This window comes from Mirounga leonina, unplaced genomic scaffold (genome assembly GCF_011800145.1).
Source record: "Mirounga leonina isolate KUSES-001 unplaced genomic scaffold, KU_Mleo_1.0 Mir_53, whole genome shotgun sequence".
In the NCBI taxonomy this organism is placed as follows: domain Eukaryota; kingdom Metazoa; phylum Chordata; class Mammalia; order Carnivora; family Phocidae; genus Mirounga; species Mirounga leonina.
The window spans coordinates 61,467,497-61,487,273 of record NW_023270807.1 but is presented as its reverse complement, the minus strand read 5'-3'; the positions used below and the strand labels follow the sequence as shown (position 1 = coordinate 61,487,273).

Here is a 19,777-nt window from a genome sequence, read left to right as displayed (position 1 = left end):
ACCCTGTTGAATAATGGAAAAATAACACATGGGTTTAAGCTTGGCAGTTGTCTACTCATAAAGCATTAATGGCTTTTGTATTATATATATACACATTACATTCTAATTTCTGTATGTGACTAATAATAGTTTACGGTGCTACTCTTCCTACCACAGCACCACTTTAGCAAACGTGAGGCATCGGGGAGACCGGCTGGTTTTGAGGCTCGTGCAGTAGGGAATCCTGAGCGGGTTTGCCAGAGCAAAGGGGAGAGGAGAGGCCTGGCTGTGGGAACTGGAAAGACTGCATGGGTGCCTGGGTGTGGGGTCCTTGGCACAAGATAGGAGTTGGCAGTCAGGTGGCTGAGAAGAGAAAGAAACGAGGGACCACTGTTGTTAGCCAAACTAAGAGAGCTCCGAGGAGGAGCGCGTCCCCAGGTATATCCAGGGCATGGTGACATGGAGAGGTAGAGGGGCCACCCACCCTGGGAGATCACATGTGCACTTGAAGGTCCTGAGCACAGAGTAGTTTATTAGCGCTCTCTGAGAATGGCAGAGGAGGAATTTGCAGGAAAAAAAGGGAAGACCGAGCATAAAATTTGCAACACAGTAGCATGTGGTGGGAGGAAGAAGAGCTAGTAATGGATCCATTAGGAAGGTTGAAAAAGAATTAGAGAAATCAAGAACCAAAGAACTGCTACTCCACCCAGGAAGCCGGAGAAGCAGTTGCCAGATAGAAATCAGAACAGACGAGGCCTGGGGAGAAACCAATTCAGAAGCGGCACTTCTGAACAGTGGGGGAAAGAACAGTCCTTCAGTGAGTGGTATGTGATAGTTGGTCTTTGGGGGAAAGACCATATGCAAAAACAAACTCCCATTTGGACTACAAATATAAATGTAAAAATCCAAAGATTTTTATAACTTGGGGGGAGAAACCCCTATCTGTCTATGTGGGGTGTATATTCAAGATTCCACAAAGAAAGTCAAAAGATAGGTTATAGATGGGGAGGAGATACAAACAAAACTTGGCAGAAAAAAAGCTAATATCCTTGATGTAAGAAGAGTTTCTGTAAACTAATCAGAAAAGTAACACAATAAAAACACGTACGTTTTGTTTTCTGACAAAGAGACATAAAGTGATGAATAAATAGATGAAAATGTTTGTGAATTTAAAAATAATCTTAAGGCAATAATGAGATGGTAAAGTTTGCCTGTTAGACTAGCAAAAATTAAAATCCATTTTTGTAACATCCACTGCTGATAAGAAATGGACACTTAGGTAATCAGTGTCCCTAGGGACTTAAGTTGATACACCAGTTGAGAGAACTATTTGTCAGAAGGCATTGAATTTTTATATGCAGTTTGATCTGGCAAGCTCATGTCTTAAGAATATATATCCTATGAAATCATAGCATGAATATATGAGATTTATCTAAAAGGGATTTATTCCATCATTGTTAAGAGAAAAAGAACAGTCTGAATATCCATCAGTAAGCCAATGATTAAATTCGCTTGTGTACATTCATACAATGAAATGCTAGGTTTGTTTTTTTGGGGTTTTTTTGGTTTGGTTTTTTGTTTTTTTGTGTGTGCTTTTTTTTTAAAGAGGTAAATTTGGGGATTTTAACATGAAAGGAACCCTATGATATCTTGCTGCGTGAGGAGAGTCTATGTTGTAGGCCAATATTAACCTGACTCCATGCATCACCACATGACAGTAACCTGTGTGTGTGTGAATATGTAAGAATAGATGTGTCTCTATAAACTTATGAAAAACTTGGGAAGCACACACACCACTGGGACAGAGATGAAGTTGGAGGGGTAAGGAGAAAGACAGAAAACGTTCACTGATGCCCTTTAAGAGTGGTGGTAAAGCTGGGGCACCTGGGTGGCTCGGGCAGTTGAGCATCTGACTCGTGGTTCCAGCTCAGGTCATGATCTTGGGGTCATGGGATGGAGCCCGCGTAGAGCTCTGTGCCCAGCAGGGAGTCAGTTTTCTCTCCCTCTCCCCCTCTGCCTTTCCTCCTCCTCGCTCGCTCTTTCTGTCTCAAATTATAAATAAATCTTAAAAAAAAAAAAAAAAGTGGTGGTAAAGACACCACTTTACCAGCAGTGGTGAATGAGGTCGGAAGGCATGAGCTGTGGGTGTAGGTTACCGTGGAAGATGTGTAATCAGGAAGGAAGAGGGAGATGGGAATTTAGCTTGAGGGGCACGCAGGGCAATGCAAAAGGTTTTGGTGTCTTGTTTTGTTATATAGGATAGGAGAACTCTGAGTGTGTTTGCATGCCAAGGAAAGGGAGAAAATGCAAAAAGAACACGTTGTGGTAGTGGGGAGTGTGATGGTGGTGGGATTGGCAAGGACTAGAATCAAGGCTGAGTCTCTTTCTCTGGGGTTGTAGAGGGTGAGTGAAGTTGGCAGAAGGTTTTTTACGAACTCCAAGCAGATGGCCTCAATGACAGCAGACAAGACAAAGAGTAGGGGATGCAAATGGGTGGTATTGGGAATGGAAGAAGATGGCAGGTGTTGGAAACAGCTACTCTGGAATTGATTTCAGTACAAAAAGTATAAGGAAGACATTTAGGAAAGACATAGGAAGGAAAAGAAGGAGAAACATAAGGAACTCATTTAGGGAAAGGAGAAAACCTACAGAAAGCATAAGTTCAGAGCCTGTGAGTTCAGGTATTACTAATTTGCAGTGAAGTGAGCTGGCATTTTCTGAGTGGCCGCAACCTGGAGGAGGAGAAGGAATCCAGTGGCTTAGGTTAGAATGAGAGGATTTCAGGCATTAGTGACACCGAGAGAGCTGGCTAAGGGTCTTGAGCCCAAGTGAGGCTGACAGAGCCAGAGAGAATACAAGGGACTGAATGTTGCGATAAGACGTTGCACTCAGGAGTGAGGAAGGGAAGGAAGGGGGAAGAACAAGTTGGGATCACAGGGGGAATGTCCGCGTTCCTTGCAGAGTTTCAGGATCTGAGGGCAAGGACAGAGCCAAGGTCACAGGTGTTCGTCGTGCCTGCTGGCTTGTCTCTGTACACCCTACGTCCCGCGTGGGAAGGGATTCTCCAGCGCCTGGCACGTGATGGACACCCAGCAAACATTCGAATGAACAAGTGGATAGGGTGGTGTGGAAGCTCGGATTGGACAATGAGGCATTCAGGCGTCTGTAAGGACAGGATGCTGAACAGGTCATCAATTCCATTGTTAAAGGCACTGAAGAAAATCGCATGAGAACCAGGGGGAGAACAAGAGAGTCCCATATCGAATTATTAAGGATTGGGGGAAGACACCTGGTTTTAGTCGATACAGCTGCCAAGGATACAGGGGGTGATAAAAGCAGACTGTGTGACTGGTCTTGGAGCCCAGGTCCACCTGCACCAGAGTGGGTGGGCGACTTGCTACATCGCAGCTCTGAGCACTGCACCCTGTTGAATTGGAACTCCTGGGAGTGGAGTCTGGGAAGCTGTGTTTGTAACCTGTTCGACACCGATGCTTAGGCCCAGCCAATGAGTTTCAAGAACCACTAGTGAGATTCTGAAGGGGAGCTGTTTGGTTTGGCCAGGTTTGGGAAGCAAATGGAAATAAGGCGTTTGCTAGCTTTTCTTCCTAGCCAAGCAGATCCAGAGCCGTGGGAAAGACACCCCAAAGCCTCTTGAAGAAAAGCTTTGAAGGAACTGGCTTCAAGAGGAGGCAGTTTCAGTTAAGTCAGAGAAGGAGACGGTGCATTAACTCCATGACCAATACGCTTCTCATTATACTACACAACACCAAGTCTCCCTCTGAGGTCCTTTATGCATCTGGTTTTATGGTCTATGTTGATTAGAATTATTTATGGAGTCACTGGTGGCTAGTTAATATTAACAACAAAATGACCTTGAATTTGTCTACTGTCTACTGCTCATAAATAGCCTCATGAGAAAGGAAAAATAAAAGGAATTCATCTAATGGTTCTTAATGCCAGGCTTTAACATTTTAGGGGAAATCAAAACCATTAATAAATCAACCTCACAGATGACTTTTTTTTTTTTTTTTTTTGACAGTATTAAAAAAGAAGGAGACAGTGCGTGATGGAAAATGGCTGGGCTGTTTGTAATGACTATTTCCAAAATGTTCACATGGATTCCTTCCATGGTTACAAAAAGACTCAGGATTCAATTTGCCCTTTTATTGAAGAGTCAGGTTAAGGTTTATTATCAGTTGCCCTGCCACAAATAGAAACGGCCTAGAGCACTCCTGTGTGTGTGTGTGTGTGTGTGTGTGTGTGTACAGAGATGTGACAAACTCTGCATACACGGGTGTTCACATGGTGTGTATATTCATTTCAAGTCTGAAATAGTCTTCTTGTAAGGAGTTTTCTTGAAGTGGATTTTATTGTAATCCTCTTCACGGTGCCCTTTCGCTTTTGGACAGCATTCAGAGTGGTGGTATTTTAACATCTGAACCACACCAACTTCAGCTTGCATACATTTTTGCATCTACGGGCGTGAAGGGGACTTGGGGCTTCTGCTGGTATTCTGAAAGGATCCCGCTGTCCTGGAGCCAGCTGGGGGAGGGGGACTCGCACACTGACCCACAGGCGCTGGAGATCCCTAGGTGGCGGCCAGAAAAGTGGGACCAGAGGAGCCACCTTGTCACAGGGCACCAAGCTGGAGCCCTTTGGGGACAGAAGGAGAGCCAGCTGAGTGGAGACTAGAGGTGCCTCAGCCCCGCTGGCTGGGCGGAGAACAGGGAGCAGAGGAGGGTGTTGTGGGTGGGTGAGCTGGACTGGAGAGAGATGAGGTGCCGGGCCAGGGGTCTGAGGACAGGTGTAAGCTGGAGGGACTGCAATTTTTGAACAGAGGATTCGTTTAAGGTAGAATTGTGTGAGACCAGTTGTTCCCCTGCTCCTTCTGTGGTTGGAGGGCTCCAAATTCTCCCCACGTCCGAGTTGCAGGCCCTGTATTTGAACTCCTTAGCCCGAGCCAGTGACTTGGAACTTGCTCCTCTCACTCTGCATTTACTCGTACCACCCACACAGTTACACTCTGTTAGATGCTGCTAACTGGCAGCCACTGACAACTTTCAATAAAAGTGTGTGTCGCTTCTGACAGTTTTGAATCCTGAGGAGTATTCTCCATGATTCCTGAACTCTCAAATTTACATCTCTCTCAGGATCTCTCCAAAGTCAGAAACCATTGCTTCTTTTGCTATTATTTTTTGGCAGGTTTCCGATAACTGCCAACCTTGCAGGCATTTATTTCATCTTGTGGTGCTTTTCGCTACATCTGCACCCCCGCCTCCCCACCCCCTGTTGATTGCCAAGGACTTTGTGGCAACTCTCTACAGTAGAACTGCTACCGTCAAAAGTGCAAAGACTTATGTCCTTGAGTGTAACATGGGAGGTCGGCAAGACATTTCTGAGCGGGAACACTTTCCAGGTATCATCTGGGGTAAAGACACCATGTTTGCCCAAAAAGAAAACTATTTACAGATTTCCTGTCTGGACGAAACCATTATCTGCTTTTGGTGGGCTTATCACTTGATTAGCATTCAGTGTCCTCTTTCTTATTCTTTTTCTCTTACCCCTTTTATCCAAGAAGTAATGGATATAGAAATGTTGATCGAACTTGCCCAAGGTTGCCCAGAGTGTGATGAGCCTTAATTAAAAAATGCTGAAGAACGGGGTGCCTGGGTGGCTCAGTCAGTTGGGCATCTGACTCTTGGTCTCAGCTCGGATCTTGACCTCAGGGTCGTGAGTTCAGGCCCCACGTTGGGCTCCATGCTGGGTGCAGAGCCTACTTAAAAAAAAAAAAAAAATGCTGGAGAAAATGTCTTTAATAGGAATAATAGGCTTTCCTTGTTGTTGTTCTTCTGTTCTCTCACCTAATACACTTGTAGTTGTTAACATTTACTTAATAATAGCTGAACACAGAAAAATGAAGAGTTGAGTATCTTAATGAATAGAGAGGAAGTTGAATATGAAATTTGTTTCCTAGAAAAGAGTCTCCCTAGATTGAATTGTTTGGCAGGATGGCCGATCTGACTTTTCTGGTCCCGGGAGGCTGACAAGGAGCAAAGAACTGACGGCCTGTTCTCTTCTGTGTTGCGTGTGGTGGGCACAATGGCCCCATTTGGGGATGAAGAACTGAGGCCAAAGGATGATAAATGGGTCACCCAAGGTAACCTAATTACCTAATTGTGGAATAAGAATTCAAATTCAGGTCTCCCTACTTTCCGACACTTCTCTACTCCACAAAGTCTCCTTAAAACTGAAAGATGCTTCACATCGGATGCATCAGGGGGACTGGCTCTCCATTGTGCTGCTCTGCATCTTTTTTTTTTTTTTTTAAGATTTATTTATTTATTTGAGAGAGCAAGAATGAGAGAGAGAGAGAGTACATGAGAGGGGGGAGGGTCAGAGGGAGAAGCAGACTCCCTGCCGAGCAGGGAGCCCGATGCGGGACTCGATCCCAGGACTCCAGGATCATGACCTGAGCCGAAGGCAGTCGCTTAACCGACTGAGCCACCCAGGCGCCCCCGGAATACACAAGATTTTTTTTTTTTTTTTTTTTAGATTTTATTTGAGAGAGAGCACATGAGAGGGGGGAGGGTCAGAGGGAGAAGCAGGCTCCCCGCTGAGCAGGGAGCCCGATGCGGGACTCGATCCCGGGACTCCAGGATCATGACCTGAGCCGAAGGCAGTCGCTTAACCAACTGAGCCACGTGCTGCTCTACATCTTGAAGAGACAATTGACCACCTGCACGTTTCTCCCACTTAAAAGCAAGCAAGCAGGCGTTAACTAAGTAATACTAAATCTATTCTGCTTTCTTTTGTTCTAGATTTTCTACCCCAGCAAGGATGGCACAAAGATTCCAATGTTCATTGTGCATAAGAAGGGCATAAAGTTGGATGGCTCTCATCCTGCTTTCTTATACGGCTACGGCGGCTTCAACATATCCATCACGCCCAACTACAGGTAAGCATGGCCCGCTCCGGCAACTGCAGCGTGGACGCGGTCCTCCCCTACGGTGGGAAGAAACCAGAGACGAGTCCACTAACGCATTGCTTCAGATGCATGTAACTGTGTATTTCTCACTTGTTTTTTGTGGATGGGCAGGATTGCGTGTTAAGTACATGCCCTTTCGGTCAGGAATTTCAGGAGCACAAGCTAATCGTGTGTCTTCAGTGAATAGGCTGTTTGAGAGCTAGACGCTGAGGCTGGAGCTGCCAGGCTACAGACGGGGAGTGTCAGCTGAGGTCTGGACGGAAGGTAGTCATCCCCACACAGTTTGTCATTTGCTGTCCCGCCACTGCCCTCAGTATTCTCTTCAGAGGGAATGATTTCTTAGCTACTGATTATATTTTTCAGTAGCACAGAGTCTTAAAATGGACCATCTTAATATTCGGCCACAAGTATAATTTCTGTATCTGCTATGTATTACTTCATCCATTTTAAACTGTTATGTGATTATTTCCCAATAAGTACGGTTCAGGGAGGGAAAAATCTGCATTGCCACATTTGCTGTTATTTAAATAAGTATCTTCTGTTATTTGCAAACTTGGATTTAATATCCCATTCACAGTATAAAATGGAATTTGTGTTGAGCATTTTTAGTAAAAACAAGGAGTCTCCTACCAGCAAGACCAGCCATGAGCCAACTTCTAAATAGAGATTTCTCATATGAAATCTGATCCTATTCAGGAAGAAATTTATGGACTTGTGACTCCCAGGACATAAATTCAGGGTAGATCAACTGGCTGCCCCAAATATGAAGACAAGAAAACTGTTGCTTTGTTTTGAGCCTTTGATGGTTCAGTGTTTAGGATTTGATGAGGTACGAAACATGGTCCCTGCCTCGCAGTAGCTTACAGCCAAATTGTGAACTGCCTTGGACATCTGGTAAAAGAGTTGGATTTTATCCTTTTGTTAGTGAGGAGCTGATGAACTTGTAAAATCATCATATGAATACATTGAAGGGAAACCAGTTAAAAGAGTGGAGCAGGGGTGGTTCTTCATTCACCATACAATGACAGTGCCACTCTGCGTTCTGCAGTGTTTTCTCTGCACCAACCATTATTCAGGGCAGGGCCTGAGCCACAGATGGGCTGCCCACCTCGTGCCAGTTTCCCGGGCAGTCAGATGTGCTCTCTCGTTCGTATGCCCGTGTCTTTGTGGTTAAACCGTATGCCATATTTATTCTTTGTGATGATTAGTCTAAGAATGCAAACCAGTACCTGTTGGTTCATTAGACTGACCTAATCCTTAAAACAAAAAAATAAAATGTGTCATTGTTCACCCTTCTTTATCACTCAAAGTGATGAAATTCAAGCTTCAGTTTCAAGTCATGGTGATGCCTGAGTGTAGGGCCCGTGAGCATGTGTTTCATTCAGTGAATAAGTTAAGAGACTCGCATCCTGAGCCCCACTTTCCTTAGTCCCTGCAGTGGGTCTTGCATGGAGACAACCCTGATTCTCGAGCAGATCTATAGCTAAAACTGCTTGTCTTTGTTCATTTGTACAAGTAGTTATTAATCCTGCTCCACTGGGACTTGAGAGATGAGTAAGGAAGGGTCCCTGCACCATTTTTATCCCAGAACCCAGCAGATATGCTGGGAGCTTCCGTAGAGACCATCAGGGGTGCATGAACAATGTTGATGAGAAGACCAGGTGATTGAAAATCTGTTGGGCCAATCCAGTTGTGTGGTATGATCACCTCCCCCAACTCCCCTTTTCTCTGAGTCCTCAAGACCCAAGAAATTAGCACTCAGGCCATCTAGAGCCCCAGGTTACAGAAGCCTGCGTTTACCCAGCTACTAAGAGGGAGAATGATAAAATTTTCATAAACACTTATCAAGGCAGAATTAATTTTAGCTATTAGAAATAATGGATGTCATTTAGCACCGTCAGGGTCAGAGTAGAAAGAAGAGAAAACAAAATCCAGATTTCCCAAAGGACTTACTTAAGAGCTTTGTGCTATAGTTTCTTCTACTTATTTCTAGAAAACTTTCTCCAGCCCTGAGCCCTCCATGCTTCCTTTCTGGACTGTGTCCTTGGTCTCCTCAACCCCTCTCACACCTTATGTTAACTAGTTCAGCATCTGAATGTCTATAAAACTGGAACACCTCTTTAAAATCCCAATTTCAGAAACCACTTTCTCTATTCCAACTTGAACAATGAGGAGAGAGAGACTAGAAACAGTAGAGCAGGGACCACCACTGGGGATTCCTGTGAAAGCCCAGAGCCATTCACACCAGGGCTGTGTCACGTGGCTGGAGATACTCAGTTTGCCAACGTAATTGTTTAAAAGATGGATTCAGCATGAAATGAGAGCTTCGGGTTCTTTCTCTGTTTGCATCCTGAATTGTGTATTCCCACTTCCTGTAGTAAAATATTGACCAGTATAGAAAAATGAGATCTACTGAATGCACATGAGAATGTATGAACTTTGCAGTTAAACATTAATCAGAACTTTTATATTTTGCACATTTGTAATCAAATAGTATAAAACTACCGGGCTCCTATTTCAGTAATGTTACCTGTGGAGTGTCTTCGGGGATACATTTTTTTGGCTGGAGAGAGACAGCGTGGTCTGTACCAGGTGGTCCATGGAAGGTTAATTATTTGAACTGTTCCTCAGCGTGTCCAGGCTCATCTTTGTGAGACACATGGGCGGTGTCCTTGCGGTGGCCAACATCCGAGGAGGTGGCGAGTACGGAGAGACGTGGCATAAAGGTGAGGTACTTTATCTGCGGAAACACAAACACAGCATAGCCAAAGCTGTGCTTGAGCGAGCCGACGGGATTAGGAGCAGACAAGCGAAAAATAAGGATCTGTCCAAGCACGTTGCAGGCACCACTGCCCCTCTAAAAACAGCTCCGTTTTGTCACATTCTGTTTTCCTTTGTAATCTGTTTATTTTAATGAAGTACACACCTCTCAGGAGCATTCCCTATAAAGCATAATCAGAATTGGTTTTTTTTAGCAATGCACAGGGTACCTTTTTATCTTATCACTGTCAGAAGTGGGTCTGCGGGGCACTTTTTGGCATTTATTGGATCTCTTTTGAGTCAAGACCAGGCTGTTTGGTTAGCATTATATGGCCATCTCCAACCAGGTCATTTTCTCTTAAAAAGAGCCATCTCAAATAGAGCTTTCCTGTTCCCAGAGTGAGCATCCTTTTGCTTGTTTTCTCTGATTTTCCCGATGTTGCTAAGAAGTAGCAACCTCCTAGCATTACAGCTGTGACTCGGTCGTGAGCAGGTTTTAGACTCAGGAGCTCACTCGTTTTTCTTTTCTGGTTTTAATGATTCAGTTTCTGTTCTCCGGGCTCCTGAAGCATGTATTCTACTTCATTGAGGATATTGCTTCGATACTAAACTTCATTCCCCAGGCTTCGTCGAAATTTTTTTAAAGCCTTATTTCTTCCTTTTCTTTCCATATGGAGCACATCCTTTCCCCCAGACTTCTGTGTGTCTGGAATTCTTAGACTAACCAATAGCCAGAGGAGGATGTGGGAATGCACGTTCACTCCCACCGGCCTCAGGCTGCTCCCCACTCTCATCATCAGCCATCATTTATAAGAAGGCCTACCAGAACAAAGGTAGCCACCAGGCCTTGGTGTTGGTCAGCAGCATCAGGCAAAAGGGGGTCTTCTCCCACGGTAGGAGCAGCAGACCTGCATATATCCACCTGTGCCTGAACCTGAGGCCAGAGGCTGTGGGTTTTCTGCGCCAAATCCAGTCTGCAAAGATGAGGGTAGATCTGTAAAAAGATTTTTCGTAAGTACCTGTTAGATGACAAGATGTAGGAAAGGCCAGGCCTGACCCCCTGAACATCCAGCAAGCACCCTAGAGGCTGACATCAGACAACATACTATGAGCATCTTAGCAAGAGTGAGCATTTCTCTTAACACATGGGCTCCTGGCCTGCCTGCCATCATTAGGGCAACTGCTCCCGAGTGTCATCCCCAAAATTATCATTGCATAATTTTGACCCTGACCTGATATCAGAGTTTAATTACACTAAAATCATACTGTGATATTAAGAGATGATTGATCAAAGAAAAATAAGAAAATCTCTACATATGTATTTATGTTCCCCATCCGTGTGCCAAGTCTGGACCCCCGACACACGTCACTGACTAAACCGTTGGCGTACACGCACCCCTGCATGGACTCCTGGTCCTGTGGCCTGCTCCTAGAGAACCCAGGTTCTCCTCCAGAACCCCGTGGTCATCAGGTGCACTGTGCCGTGATAGACACCAGTACTCTCGCATCTCTGTATTAATGAGCCAACTTAATTGTCCAAAAGCCCTGGGTGGGGGAGGGGGGAGTTTGGAGCTTGAATGAGTCTAAAAGTAGACTGTCTGTATTTAGACTGATTCATAAACTTTCTCCAAATTTAGGCAGTCAAGGGGCCAGAAATGGATTTTTCCAGTTAGACCCTAGTATACTAAACATTGATAGATCTAAATTCCATTCGGTTTATTGAGTTTAAAATTTAATGCTCTTTAAAAAATATAGTCCTATACCCAAAATGATATTATTCCTGGAAACTAAGTAATTCTAGCTATTCTAATTCACCGATAATTTCTTATTAAGATTTTAACAACATTTCTTTTCATATGAAAAAATTGCTTCAGTAGCACAGCTTCATCTTTAATTGAATTTCTGCAGAAGTGGTTAATCTCAAATATCTAATTAGACCTGCCTGCTTTTGGTTCATCTCATAGGCAGTTACTTAAGACATTTCTTCCGTTGAGGGCCCATCTTTGACTTTTGGCCTTTACTTTCAGATATTCCAAGACCTTACAAATGTTCCTCTCTTTACATAATTTCTTTGTGTGGGTTTTATACACTGGATGACTTCTGGATGAGAAAATCCAGATTCTCTGGGGAGGGGTCTGAGATCTTCATTCAAGAATTGAGCAACTCTACCAGGCTGCTCAGCACACCACCACCTCCCACCTCACTCCTGCTTACATTCCCTAAAGAAGGGCGGAACTGAGGAGCTTATTTCTCAGCATGACCGTTTCCAGCTCCGGCCAAGAGGAGGGTGGAGAAGCGCCCCTGTGGGCACACAGCCGTCCTGTCCCCGAGAGGGGGTCGTTGCTCGCTACTCAGAGCACAGAAAGGCTTGAGCACAGCTCAAGGTTAAGTTCAGCCTCTCTAATATCTAGGTTCTTTTTGGTTACCTGTTGTTGTACTTTTGTCCTCATGGTTCTCTGACCTAACAGATCATCTCTTCCCTATGGGGCACTGCCGTTGTATTTAGAAATATACATATCTACCGTATGGATTAGTGATTGTGGTGTTGATGGATTTCCATAATGTGTAACAAAATTGCAGTTGAGGCATTTTTCTAAATGTGGTGTTCGCCCACTGTGTGTAAGTGATCCATAGTTGAAACTCTGCCCTATCGTTTGAATTCCCTTTAGGTTAAACGTGTGTGTGTGTGTGTTTTAATGTTTTGTTTCTTAACCATCTTTTACTTTGGTACATTGCAGGTGGTATCTTGGCAAACAAACAAAACTGCTTTGATGACTTTCAGCATGCGGCCGAGTATCTTATCAAGGAAGGTTACACATCTCCCAAGAGGCTGACTATTAATGGAGGTTCAAACGGAGGCCTCTTAGTGGGTGAGAACTGGATTCTATTGTACTTACTAGTTAACACTCTTGGGGTTTTCAGATACACTGCCCGGAGACAGCTCTTGACTGACTTTGGCTCATGGATGGGAGCAAAGAGAGCAAAACCCATTTGTATCAGGGCATCTGATAAAAGACACATAAAGACCCAGCTGAACCCACTGTACACAGGCTCGATTCCCGATAGCCTGAGAAGCTTCTCGCCTGCATGCCCCGAGCTCTTCTGGGCCGCACACTGGGTGGGACCCCCCGCCCCACAGACTAGATCCACTAGACCCTTTCTAGGATTCAGCCAGCACAGGATTGAGCCTGATAACCCCTGTGATTGTGTTACGTGTAAGATGTGATCACCACTAAACATTTGTTGAATACCTATGCTGTGGGTACAGAGAGGAGTAGTGAAAGAAAATGAGGTAGCACACAGACCGATGCACAGCAGAATAGTCAGGAAATCGTTCATGGTATCAATTCACACTTGTTGAGCACCTTGTGTGCTGGGCGCTGAGCCCTTCGCATGCACACTCTCATTTGTCACGCACGCAGCCTGAGGGACAGGAACTGGTAGCATTCCCCATTTTACCGAGGACCCAGGGGCACGGAGAGGTTGAGCAGCTTGCCTGGTGTCACACAGCTGGAAAGTGGTGATGCTGGGGCCGGAACCTAATACTGTGCTTTTAGATTCTGTTCCTTTAACCTGCAAGTGCTATGGCCTCTAAGTAGCTTTTCCTAATTTTTGGTAGTTAATGACATTTTACCTTGTAATGAACATTTATGGTGGCTTTGCTTGCTGGGTCCTACATCCAATGTCAGTATATGAGGGGCCGTTGTACAAATATAGGCTCAACTTAAAACACAAGTGAAAATCCACTGTTTTCGAAGCAGGCTCAGGGGAGCCGCACATTCACTCAGTTTCCTTATCCTTGAAATATACGGAGTCATTGCAAAACCTGAATACCTGTTCTTACTCTTTACCCCAATATAGTCTTGAAAAAAAAAAATTCCCATGTAGGTAAAATATATATGTCCAAAATAATTTAAATTTAGAAAGGGCAGTGATAGGTTTCAAACAAAACAGCACCTCTGCCCCCATGGAGCTTTCGTTCTAGTCAGAGGCGGCAGACAATACACACCAAAGGCCCTGAGGCCAGCAAGGGCTCAGAGTGTTCTAGCAACAGAGTAGAGGCCCACGGCTGTTGCTGGGCATAGTGAGCGAGGGAGAGTGTCGGGAGAGGTGGCAGGAGGTGAAACCAGGCAGGACCTCAGAGCCAGGCTAATTTAGTCTGGGTGAATGAGAAGCCTTTGGGGGAGTGTCATAATTTGACTTACTTTTTAATGGGATCGATCTTGCACTGATCGTGTTATGGTGTTAGGGGAGGCAAGAGCAGGAAAGCAGGCGGCCAGGTAGGAGGCCTCCGTCCTTGTGAGACACGGTGGTGGCTTGGCCCTGGAGCGTGTGTTGGAAGCTGCTAGAAGGGGGTCAGATTCTGGGTTTGTTCTGAATCTGCATGTGGATCATATGCAAACTGTAAAAGAGAAGCACGAAGGGCAAATAAATCTAAGATTTAATGGGAAAGGATATTGAAAATGCCATCTGATTCCAATAGTGGGAGAACTGTTGTTCAGTAATTCACGGTTTCATCCAGTAATTCCTTTATATTTTCAGTTTATTGGTTTACATCTGTTGGCAAACCTGGTTCCTTGAGGAACCTGCAGAAATGGATTTCCCTTCTCAGGGTGTTGAAGGCTAATTTAAAAGGACAGATTCCTGCCCCTCTAATATCTGAGAGCATTAGGGTCTCCCAGGGTAGGACTTCAGGATCTGGTATTAGGAATAAGCACCCAAATCAGAACTAGGTTTTTTGCCAGAAGCGGGAGAAGTCCAGATTCCCTTGACTCACTGTTTGTCATGCCAGCTTTGATGTGACTTCCTCCCACAGCCTCCCTAACTCCTTACCCCGGGTTGGGCTCCCCCGCGGTGGTGGTTCCCACACTGTAATCACTCGTGCACTTAACTTTCCCACTGGAACACTCACTGATCTGACTCCAGTGCCAGGCACGTGGCGGGATATTCAGTAAATATTGTCGAGTCATCAAAACAAAAGAATACATTTATGTAACGTCAGTGTACGAAGACAAGTAGTTTTAAACCAGGACAAGAACGTGCACCAGTATTGGTCAGAGCCTGTGCTCGCTTTCAGGCCTGCCTTGGGCTGTGTGAACACTTTCTACTCACGACACTTCTGACAGCAAGTGTATGGGGTCTTTTCCTTCACACCAGCCAGCTCTCCCACACGCGCTGGCGGTCCTGCACTTCAGTTCGGACAGTGCCCAGAGTGAGCACAGACCCCGCGTGGAACAGGCTCGGTCTCCCAAGACTGGTTCCAAGGCCCGGGCCCCTCATACTTCTGACTGACTGGCTTCCCATTCGGGTTCAGACTTACTTGATACGCCATTCGAAGTGTTGTTTGCTGTCCGTCGGGTTCCCATGCTCCGCCTGCTCGGCTTTGGTAATTTGTGAGAACAGCTCCCAGACCCGAGGAGAGTATGGTGTGTGGTCGACGGGGGGCTTGCAGAATGGGCATGTCCTCTCTGGGAAGGCCACCTTCCCAGCACTTCAGTGTTCACCAGCCTGGAAGCTCTTTGAACTCCACTGCTTAGGGGTTTTTATGGAGGTTCTATTAGGCAGGCATGATAAAGGAGGTCATTAGCCATTATTAACTTAATTTTCAGCCCCTCTCCCCTCCCCCAAGGTCAGGGGCGGGGCTGAGAGTCCCACCCCTCTAACCACGGGGTTGGCTCCTGTGTGGCGACAGCTCCCATCGTGTAGCCCCCTAGGAGCCCACCAGGTGTCACCTCTTTAGCATAAACTCAGGTATGGTTGGAAGGGGCCAGCCATGAGTTCTAAAAGACATGCTTCTCGCCTGTGTCACTCGGGAAATTCCAAGGGGTTTAGGAGTTCTGTGCCAGGAACTGGGGACAATAACGATATATTTCTTATCATGTCACAGTGTCACAGGTTACTTTTGAGATTCTGAACAGGTTCTCCTTATGAAAAAAAAAAATAGGAATGAGAGCAGTGGACACAGGTTTTCCAGAAAATCCTTGAGTTTTTCTGAATAACTCCCCCATTGAGATTCACTTCAGGGAATGAATCTCTATCACCAGTGAGAACATCCTACCCCTCAGATACACTGGAAGCAGGGAGAAAAGCTTGTGGCCATTAGGCAGGTGGTTTATGATGGTATCTTCCTGTGCTCCAGGAAAAAATGTATTTAAAGTGCTGATCTGTCCTTGTTTATTTAGATGTTGAAAGACAAACCGCCCTCCTTTTCCGTTCTTTCTGTCCCGGTTTTCAGCTGCTTGTGCAAATCAGCGCCCGGACCTCTTTGGTTGTGTTATTGCCCAAGTGGGAGTAATGGACATGCTGAAGTTCCATAAATACACCATCGGCCATGCCTGGACTACTGATTACGGGTGCTCAGACAGCAAACAACACTTCGAATGGCTTATCAAGTAAGTCCGGATTCCTATCGATACATATGGTACATGTTGCTAACAATCTGATATAATACTGAACGCAGTCAAAAGGATAAGTGTTTGACTCAGTGTCTCCCGTTTGCATATCATTTACTGCAAAAGGAGTGGAAGTGATGGAAATTCCTCTTTGTCTTCCTTGTTTTGATCTGGTCTTTACAAAAGCAACAAACGACAAAGATGTGACAGGCAGAATTCTAAAGTCATCCTCCCACCCCCAGATTCCCGTCCCCTGGTCTCTTCAAATCAGACACTAATCTGAGTGCCGCTGTGAAGGGACTTTGCAGATTAAATTAAGGTTACTCATCAGTGGACCTTAAAATAAGGAGATAATCCTAGATTACTGAAGTGGACCCAGTCTAATGACAAAGCCTTAAAAGGCTGAGCACTTTCTCAGGCTGGAGGCAGGGAATGCAGCAGAAAGGGAGGTCAGATTAGAAGCCTGAGAAGGACTGGATCTGCCATTGCTGGCTTTGAAGACGGAGAAAGGGGCCTCTAGAACCTGAGACCAGCCTCCAGCCAGTGGTCATCAAAAAAAGGGAGACCTCAGTCCTATAATCACACAGAAACTGAGTTCTGCCAACAGCCTGAATGAGTCTGGAAATAGATTTTTTTCCCAGAATTTCCCGATAAGAGCCCAGCCAGCCAACACCTTGATTTCAGCCCTGAGACCCAGAGCAGAGAACCCGGTTGAGCCAACCCAGACTTCTGGCTGACAGAACTGTGAGATAAGAAATCTGTGTTGTTTTAAAAGCTGCCAAACTTGTGGTAGGTTGTTACCATAGCAATCAAAAACTAATAGAAAAAGGTGTCATTATACTTAACATCTATGTATGGGATTTTAAGAAGGAAATAAAGAGGGATATATGCAGGTACATTAAACTTGTTTTGTTCTCTCAGTGTAACCATATATGTTTGAAACTGCAAATCACATTATTAAAATATTGTACAACTGCATTCCTATCCTTCAGCCGCTTTGGCAAGACCAATGAGAAAATGACAGACATTCAGACTCCCAAGACCATAAGCTACATTCTTTTCTGGCTCTTCATTGTCTTCGCTTCCCACGCATAGGGGGTTGGGGATCAACATCAGCACTTAGGAACTGCCTGTGTCCCCTGTCCCAGTCTTCTCAGTCGACTCCACATTTCAATACAATAATTTCTCCAGTCAAGCTTTTTCGTTTCATTTTATGTGCTTTTTATGGTTTTAGCTCCTCAGCTAAAATGACCAAAGTTTTATCATTGCAATAACCTCGTTGACAAAGCCCAGTAAAAGCTAAATAAAGAAGCTATAGTCCAAATTAATGTAAAGAAAATACACACCTAGGGAGTGCCATCTAAACTCAAAAATACTGACTGAATTGTGTATCAAAGGCAACAAAATATTCAATGGAACCTAATACTTCTAAAATTAATTTGGGGAAAAAAAGAAAAGTATCTTTACTTTTCCAACCTAGCTCTCGCAGGGCTGTGTTCTCCTCATACTGCGGCTCCCAGAGCAGCAGAGAGCTCAGCCCTACACACTCGAGCCAGAGCGGGCCTTACCGAGAGCTGCTCAAACCTGCCAGCGTGCCCCCCCCCCCTTGGAGGAGCTGGACTTCCACATTTGGGAATAGTTGGATAAATTTTCTACAGAACCTCTCAGTTTTTTGCCCCAAGAACTAACCTTTATTTGGGGGGCTGGGGTTGATCCAAGAACAACACTCTGAAATAAGATCAGAAAACCGATCCACTGCCGCCCCCACCTTACCTGTTGGGAGGCTAAACTCCAGAACTTTTCAGTCTTGACTTGGGTAACTGAGCAGAAATTTTACTGTTTTTGACTATTTACCCTCCAAAATAAAAGTCTCCTAAAATAGCCGATTATATTCAGTAATAGTGAACGCTGAGAAACAGGACGTCCATATTATTGAATAAAATGTAAAGAAAAAAAGTCCAGAGATTTCACTCACTTAACTACTATCAGTTACTGTTTAATTCGACTATACTTTTATTCTTAAAACCCTCTTGTTCCCTTACCTGAAAAGTTGTACTTCAGAAGGCGCGTCCTCTGCCCCTCCACTGACTTTGTCCCCATCAGCCAAAGGCCGTTTCTTTCTGCCGGACCGTGAGAGCCAGCAGGAGGCCCAGACAGGACCCGGGTTCTTCCTGAGACTGCCACGCTGAGCCTGCAGTAAACGGTTTATAGATGGTAAAGGGGTAAAAAGCTGCCATACACTTTGAATTTCAAGTTTTTCAACAAAAGAAAGGCTCGCTCCTATTATACTCACAATCAGTGGCTTAAAGTCAGTCCACTTTGCAGTAGTGAGAAAGTCTGTCTAAAGAATACAGAACTATTCCGGACCGTAAGGGTGCACACATAGTTAGGGTCATCTCAGCAGCCCTAGGAGTTTCTTCTTTACCCAGTCTTCCAAAGTGGGAGCCACAGAAGTGACACAGCTCCCCACTCTGCAGTAGCCCTGGCCAGTTTGACCTCCACGGCGATGCACGCAGAGACTGCGATGGTCACACGGGGACTAGTCAGCCGCAGTCATGGCTAGTGAAGTTAGGCTGGTAAACTACGTGGGTTACTGTGCCCGCCAGTGCTTCTTGAGCAGCCTCGTGGACAAACCACACTGCCTTTGCCTTTCAGATACTCTCCGTTGCACAACGTGAAGCTCCCGGAGGCAGACGACATCCAGTATCCGTCCATGCTTCTCCTCACCGCCGACCACGATGACCGCGTGGTCCCACTCCACTCCCTGAAGTTCATCGCCACCCTTCAGTATGTCGTGGGCCGGAGCCGGAAGCAAAGCAACCCCCTGCTTATCCACGTGGACACCAAGGCCGGCCACGGGGCCGGGAAGCCCACGGCCAAAGTGATAGAAGAGGTCTCAGATATGTTTGCGTTCATAGCGCGGTGCTTGAACATCGACTGGATCCAGTAAACGGACTCTCCCTCTCCCTCCTAACAGCCGCAGAAAACCTCAAGGGCTTTCCCACCGTTCACACGGAGAAACCACTGGGCATAATGCTCCCCCCACGGACACTATTCCTGCACTCACAGACTGCAGTTGAACAGAACTGCTGCGGGAATTTTATCTTTTTTAGGCTTCTCCTTTTTAGCAAGCCCTTGGTGTTTCTTTTTCCACCCTGTGCAGGCACATGTTTTAAAAAAAAAAAAAATTAAAAGGCATGTTTGGATCAATAGCTAAGTGGCAGCCAACACATTGTGAATATTAGATTGCTGAATTCAGAGTCGTAGTCGGGCATACTTCATCTAGAGCACTCAATGAAATCTGCTTCTATAACCATAACCGATATAGCTTTAAATGTGAGAACTGTTCTCATGAAAAAGACTTCTTTGCAACAATAATAAATGTTATTTAAGAATGGGAGGCTTTAGTTCTGGTTCCTTTGTGTTGAGGGGCACTCACTCCGGATCGTGTCACTTTTCTATTGGAACAAGCAGTTCACCTTTCCACACAAGTTAGTTTCCAAACAGTGAAGTCCTAGAATGTTAGTGCTGAGAAGGTGTGTGCATCCGTTCCAGCTCCCTTGTTTATGGTGATGAAGCTATCAGAGGCAGCTCGCTAGCTTCTGTATTAACCATTCAGTCAGCGGATAATCAGACTCTTTTGATTTGGATACTCATGCTG

The 19,777-nt window shown here is 45.3% G+C and overlaps 1 protein-coding gene across 1 annotated transcript in view; it reads left to right on the top strand.

Moving 5' to 3' along the window:
• PREP (prolyl endopeptidase) overlaps positions 1 to 19,516 on the top strand; it is a 116,822-nt gene extending 97,306 nt beyond the window's left edge. The window contains exons 11-15 of the mRNA XM_034991683.1: positions 6,798 to 6,934; positions 9,596 to 9,690; positions 12,463 to 12,594; positions 15,960 to 16,116; positions 18,772 to 19,516. Of these exons, the coding sequence (XP_034847574.1) occupies positions 6,798 to 6,934; positions 9,596 to 9,690; positions 12,463 to 12,594; positions 15,960 to 16,116; positions 18,772 to 19,066 (816 nt within the window). The 3' untranslated portion in view covers positions 19,067 to 19,516. The remainder of the gene's footprint in view (positions 1 to 6,797; positions 6,935 to 9,595; positions 9,691 to 12,462; positions 12,595 to 15,959; positions 16,117 to 18,771) is intronic.
• The last annotated feature ends 261 nt before the right edge of the window (positions 19,517 to 19,777 follow it).